The following is a 7,109-nucleotide window of genomic DNA, read 5'->3' as shown; positions in this document are numbered from 1 at the left end:
TGACAGCCGTGGTCGATGTTGTGGGCAGAGCGATAGATATAGGGTTATTATATCTATCGCTCTGGTTGTGGGTTGTGGGCGCCGATGACGTCGAAAAGGAGGAGAGACTTTGGACCAATCAGGAGCCGCTGCGCTGTTCATCATCCGCAGCCGCTGAGATTGTTGTAACTGACGGAGCAGCGCAACTCTTCACTCTTCCCCTCACGGTAACCTCGGAGGTGGTGAACCCGGAACCGGGAGAGCACCTGGCGACTAAAAGCCAATAAGTCAACAGGAAGTAAGTGAACTGACAGTATTTAATTTAACTAAACTTCTCCGAAAGCCTCTGTCAACCTGCTCCGTAGCAACAGATTGTCCGTAGCTAACGTCATACGTCAACAGGCTCATCTCCGGTGCTAACAGCCGTGACTATCAACAGGCAGAGCTGGTACTACTGTGGCATTTCGCCTCCCAGTGAGCATGTAGCTGATTAGCTGTGTAGTTAGCTCTTTTTTTTTAAATGGTGTTTTGCCAAACTGCCTCTTAATATTAGCTGTCCCGAGCTAACTGAGGTGTTAGCAGCTGTCTGTCTGTCTGTCTGTCTGCTGTGTCCCTGTCATGTGAGGCTCATTTGACAACTGGGTTTGTTTTGTCTGTCAGTCAGAATAGTTAGCATTTCTTAGCATCCTGCTTCCTTATGTGTCCATGAGTCATAATAAAATACCTTAACTGTGGTCATGCTGTCACTTAGAAATAAATAAATCTTTTCTTCACCTTGCATTGCTTATGTTTGTTTGTTTGTTTGTTTAGGATGGAGAGTGGGGAGGACAGTGTCCTCCGGTCCCGCTGCAGAGCCATCCCCAAGGTGCTTTCCTTCCCTGATCTGGACAGCTCTCTGGATGGGGAGCACAGTCCAGGGGAACATCGGCAGGGCAATGGAGACAACCACATCACCAGCAATGGTATGAAAATCTCACCTCACTTCTCATCTCATGAGCAGAGCCAAGGAAGAGGGACTCTGATCCTAAGCCTTTACTTCAGTCAGACTTGAGATGAAGCCTGTGCGTGTTGACTCAACTTTTTAATTTCCTTTGGATGTGTGACTGACTGAACTCCTGCCATGTGATGATGTGTTTGTATTGAGCAATTTTTGACCTGTGATACAGTTTGTGTGGTTTAACCAGGGTAGAGACAGGGGAATGCTCATCAGATGTGATTGTGAAAAACGATGACTGTGAGTGCTACTGTTTGTTCGTCACTCTTTGTGTGACTGAATGACCTCTGTAACTGAATGAACTTGTTCATCATCAGACAGCTGTCTTGTCTTATAACTTTCTGTGACCTTAGCAACAAGTATTCAGATTTGCTTACTATAACAGTCGACAAACGTGTGTCTCCTTTTGGTGTTTGCAACATTGGATGAATCTGATATAACTGTATGATTCAAACCTGCTTTCGTCAACTATTAGCACTCAAAGCCAATAAAACACATAACCCTTTCATTTCCATATTATGGAAATGTGAGTTTTCTGTGTAGGGTTATGTGTGCTATTAAAACACATTTTCATTCCAGATGAACAATAAAACCAGGGGGTTTCTGTTTGGGTGACATATACTCCAATGCCTTACAGATTGTCTCCTGTTTGTTATCTGTTGGTCACTGTGACAATATCATATTTAGCATGATTTGATGTTCAAATTTACCAGGTCAAAGTTCTGTTTAGACAGAGTTACCTGGCAACTCAGTTGGCTCTATTGTTAATTTGCATGTGTGAGTAGCACACAGATGTGTTTACATTGGTAGGTTTCAAAGCTGTGTTAGCTGTTATTTTATCTTCTCTTTCCAATTTTAGGAAAAATTGAAGTGGAACATGTCATCAGCAAAAAGCTACAACTAAAAAGGAAAGCAGAGGTCAGTAAAACAGTAATCTTTAAAAAACAACAACTTTTACTTCCATCACTATCAGTCTTATAGCACCCTTCTAGGTTTAAATGTGAGTATTGTGTCACGAGCAGATTGACACTTATGTAAAACTTTGTACAAGAGAACTGAGTGAGAGTGGATAGAAAGTAAATTCATATTTTCAATCTGATTAATCGGCATGTGAAACATGATCATGATGTTAGAAGTGTGATTTTACAGATATTTACAAAAGTAGATTGAAAGACTTCCTGGTGGTTAACACACATCATACATTGCTGCTGTTGCACAATGGTGGAAGTAACACAGTGTCACACCTACAATGTGTCATTGTCCGACAGTTATAGCGTCATCTTAAACAGAGCAGTCTTGGTGTTGTCTGATAATCAACATACAAATTCATCATGGGGTTAACAGCACTACAATTACACAAGGGCTTCACATGCAAAGTATGTATTGTTGTGAATCTGTGGTATTTATTCAAATGGATTATGTTCCATTAAATATCTAGATATAGTATAACATGGTTTATTCATAACAACATTTACATTTAACTGCTCTGCTCCAGCTCCTCTGCAGAGAAACTGCAGATGACGGTGGCTTCTTCAGTGAGTTGCCCGAGGAGATTTCTTTAGCAGTTTTGTAAGATGATACGCAGTGTCAATGTAATTGAAGCAGTGGATCTTTGCAATATAACACAAAATTTGCATATTTAGAAAGAACAGCATTACTCCCACAAAATGTGACATATTCCATAGTTGTTCAAGTATTTGCAGACTGTGAATGATACATTTCTTGTGCCCTCTTTTTGTTGTCCCTCAGTTCCTGAAGAGTGACCTGATGCGTCAGTTTGACAGTCAGGTCAATGACTTCATGGACTGTCTTATAGAAGAGTCGGCCACCCTGGAGCCTGCACCTGTACCTGCTGTTTTCTCACCCCCTCTGTCCGACAAGGAGAGGAACAAACTCAGGTACTGTACTAGTGACGTTCAGCTTCTCTGTCAAATCAAATGTTGCTCCAAGTTGCTTTAATTGGGTATACTGTATATGGGAGCACAGCACTGTCCCATTCTTTTCCCATACCTGTATACATACTCCTCCTCATACAAAAATAATAAAAATCGCTGATTTCACTGTGTTTTCATTTAGGCATTTTCGTCCTCCTCATGGCCAGGGAAAGCAGTTTGTCAGTCGCAGGTCCCTCCTAGAGTAAGTTCATACTTAATAACGTTCTGCTTATATAAGACTAAAGGACATAATAATATAAGTTTGTTACGGTTCACAGTTTTACTGCTGCGTGTGTCGACTTGTGTGCAGATGTACCTTTGCTCATTTCCTCTTGTTTCTCTGCAGTGAGCTGTTTGAGGTGAACCACATCAGGACCATCTACCACATGTTTATCGCCCTCCTCATTCTCTTCATCCTCAGTACACTTGTGGTAGATTTCATTGATGAAGGCAGGTAATATAAGACTGCTGTGCATTATGCTTTTGATTTTTGTCCATGTTTTTTGACTCAATTAACTTTAAATTAAATTACAATCTTATCATTTTTTCTCTTGCTTTTGTTTATGTTTAAGTCTTTAACTTCACATCACATTTGATCTTGCTGAGATGGTATGTTGTGAGATAGCTTTGAAGTTTCATATGTCTTCTTTTTCTCCTGTGCCTCAGACTTGTGTTGGAATTTGACCTGCTGGTCTACGCATTTGGGCAGTCCCCCCTGGTGGTGTGCACGTGGATCTGCATGTTCCTGTCTGTATTGCTGGTTCCTTACACCCTTTTCCATGTGTGGTCACAGACTCAGTCTGGGTCTTATAGTCACCCCAGGTTGTACAGTTTGCTGTTTGGTTCTCTATTTCTACTTTACCAAGCTCTGGGTCTGGGCTTCCTCCCCACTTATGTGGTGGTGACCAACAGTTTGCCACCTGCATCCTGCTTCATCATCATCCTGGAACAGGTTGGTAGTGTAAACACTTCCAAATAAAACACCTTTTTGAGAAGCACAATGTAAAGTCAACCTTGTCTCTTGAATGAAATCTGTGGTAATATTTGTAATGGCTTCTGTGTGTGCTTTTGTATTTGTTATTCCAGGTGCGTTTGATGATGAAAGCACACTCCTTTGTCAGGGAGAATGTGCCAAGAGTTCTGACCTGGGCTAAAGATAAGACCAGTATGTAACTTGTTTTGTTTTGTGTGTCCATATGTGGTGCTTTTAATTTGTGTTATTCCTTTAATTGCCACAGCCTCTGTCTTTCTTTTTGCCTTTGTAATTATGTGGATAAACAGACTTTCACCTGTTCTCTACAGGTCCCAGCCCAGTGGTCCCTCAGGTTTCTCAGTATATTTACTTCCTGTTTGCGCCCACACTCATCTACAGAGACAAGTACCCCAGGTAAACAGACACCTTTTGTATCAGTCAGGTGGCATTTTGATGCCGTGTTCAGACCTGAACACAGAGCAGTTGAACAGGGCATGTGTGACCAAATCTTGTTTCACTTGTATTACAGGAACCCAGTGATCAGATGGGGCTACGTGGCCACAAAGTTACTTCAGGTGCCAACCCTCTTACATTTTACAGCTGACCTCTCTTAAGATTTCAAGCCAACATCATTAGACACATTTTCTGACCATTCCATGAATTTCTGCTTCACAGGTACTAGGCTGTCTGTTTTACGCCTATTACGTGTTTGTGCGGCTGTGCATCCCTCAGTTTCGCAGCATCAGTCTACAGCTGTTTGACCTAAAGGCCATGGTCCTCTGTGTCTTCAACTCCATCCTGCCAGGTAAGATCAGCTGCTTACATATAGACCCTTGTATAAACCTTTTATACATGCCAAGAGATGAGTTACCATATTGTTCTAACAGCCACATTGATGACAAATTAATTTTCTATCTTTGCAGGAGTGTTGGTTCTCTTCCTCGGATTCTTTGCCTTCCTCCACTGTTGGCTCAATGCATTTGCAGAGATGCTTCGCTTTGCTGACAGGATGTTTTACAAGGTGGTCTTCTTTCACTTTCTTTCTGTTGTCTATTAAAATAAGATTTATTTAATTTAATTTTTGTATATTATTTGTATTTTATATTTGACTTGATTTGAATTTAATCACAGGATTGGTGGAATTCAACCTCTTTTGCAAATTACTATCGCACCTGGAACGTGGTGGTCCATGACTGGCTTTACTACTATGTGTACCGGGACTTCCTGTGGGTGAGTCTTGATTAAAATCTAAACAGCTGCATTATTTTGTTTATTGTGGTTTTTGTTTTTTTCTAATGATAAACTAATTTTCCATGTGATTGCCAATGTTAAAATGCATGGATTGTGTTAAAACTGTGTGCCACTGATGTCTTGACTTGCCTTATCTCTCTGTTGTCATTCCAGATGTCTCAGAAGCGATTCAGAGCGGCAGCCATGCTCTTTGTGTTTACAGTGTCTGCGGTGGTCCATGAGTACATTCTTGCAATCTGCTTTGGCTTTTTCTATCCTGTGCTCTTCTGCCTTTTTATGTGCTTTGGAAGTAAGAAAAAGACACCACATCACACCGTAAAGCCATACTGACACATGACCCAAATTATTTCTCAGTACACTATACTTGATTGGACCCACGAAATTGCTTCACATTTGTTTAAACCTAACAACAGGATTGCCTTGTCAGAGTTATTGAAACTCATCAGTCTTCCACCCTCGTCCTCTTTCTTCATTCTCTCACAGTGATGTTCAACTTCATCCTGCATGACCAAAGGAAAGGTCCCATCTGGAACATAATTATGTGGACATCTCTCTTCCTGGGTCAGGGAGTCATTATCTGTCTGTACTCCCATGAGTGGTACGCCCAGCGCTACTGTCCCCTGAAGGAGGTAACACCTCAGCGTCACCTTGTTTGACCTGTTGATATGTTGTCCTCTGAACACATGATGTATTTTTTCCACCATGGAAGTTCATTTGGAAGTTGGTTGTTTTCGCTTCATCCGTCTGTTTTCGTTACAGCCGTCGTTCCTAGAGTTACTGAAGCCGCGGAGCTGGAGCTGTCAGAGAGGCTTGATGGTGAACTCTGATAACTTGTGACCTGTGTCTGGACTACTGCTGAGGACTATCACTAATCAGTATAAATCTGCCCCAACTTTATGTTATTTTCATAACCTTTGGTCTTTAATATATTTTTTTATTTTATTGCACTAAGGCTGAGTCTGTGTATGAATGTAGGAAAGAGGTCCAATGAGTATCTGCCAAAATGTTCTTTACTCTAACATCTACGTCACACTGATGCCTTACTTATCTGTTACTTATGTTGACAAAGGCAACCTCATAACAAAATTACAAGTTCACATCAAACCTCATGTGAACTATTTTTATGTGATATTTATTTTTCAGATGTGTTCCCATTACATTTGCCTTGATCAACTGTGAAACCACTCCCTGTGCCAATAGAATGATACGGCAGCTCAATACAAACATTACACAGAAGAACAAATAATATTTACACATTATGCAGTAATGGTTAATATTTAACAATGGTTGCAATAACTATTCCATTGTAATGGACATTCAGTAAGCTGCTTGGAAAATCATTTAATGTTATTTATATTCACTGCCTACAAGATTTATTTTGAACAACAGACACTGGTTTTTTGTACAATCCAATACAATGAGAAGCTCTGGTGTCTAAGTAATAATAACTTACAGTCCTCTTCTTGAAATAGGACAATGAAAGTGGCATTGGAGATGCTAATGAAGTTGTCAAGTCATTTTATAGTGAATGTGACCATGATTCAGGCAGAGAGCCTATAGACCTCTACACAGTTATATTTTTCAAATTCCTTCACCAGCTGTCAAGCCACGAGTTGGGAAGTTAGACCCTCATTGAAAATTACAAGTGGACGTAAAACAAAATATTGTAGTATTTAGTATACTCTGCTACTGTTGAATGTATTATTGAATATTGAATTGAAATGGTTTAAATATGCATCAGGTGTCATAGAGAAAGTTTCCTGTGAACTTAAATGATGTTATATTTTGTTAATGACCAATGTTATGTGAGTTATACAGTGACGTGGTGAACTCAAAACAGGATGTGGACCAATGTAAAACTGTTGCAGCTGGCTGCTAGAATATTACAACACTGAGATATGATGATACTTGATTACCACTAAGGGCTGGAGTAGGCTTTGTCAGATACAGTAATTTTCATGTCACAAATGGAAAGGAT

The 7,109-nt window shown here is 40.4% G+C and overlaps 1 protein-coding gene across 1 annotated transcript; it reads left to right on the top strand.

Annotated features, from left to right (window-relative positions):
- Positions 1-227: 227 nt before the first annotated feature.
- Positions 228-5,968, top strand: soat1 (sterol O-acyltransferase 1; the record flags this gene model as incomplete). Its single annotated transcript, XM_083970811.1, has 16 exons — positions 228-277; positions 790-941; positions 1,833-1,891; positions 2,723-2,871; positions 3,050-3,109; positions 3,254-3,361; positions 3,574-3,859; positions 3,994-4,072; positions 4,210-4,294; positions 4,410-4,455; positions 4,556-4,685; positions 4,804-4,901; positions 5,012-5,110; positions 5,285-5,420; positions 5,615-5,760; positions 5,891-5,968. The coding sequence occupies exons 2-16, from the start codon at positions 791-793 to the stop codon at positions 5,966-5,968; spliced, it is 1,710 nt and encodes a 569-aa protein (XP_083826937.1). The 5' UTR covers positions 228-277; position 790.
- Positions 5,969-7,109: the final 1,141 nt, after the last annotated feature.

This window comes from Trachurus trachurus (genome assembly GCF_905171665.1).
Source record: "Trachurus trachurus genome assembly, chromosome: 4".
Classification (NCBI taxonomy): Eukaryota; Metazoa; Chordata; class Actinopteri; order Carangiformes; family Carangidae; genus Trachurus; species Trachurus trachurus.
This window is presented reverse-complemented; position numbering and strand designations above follow the sequence as displayed.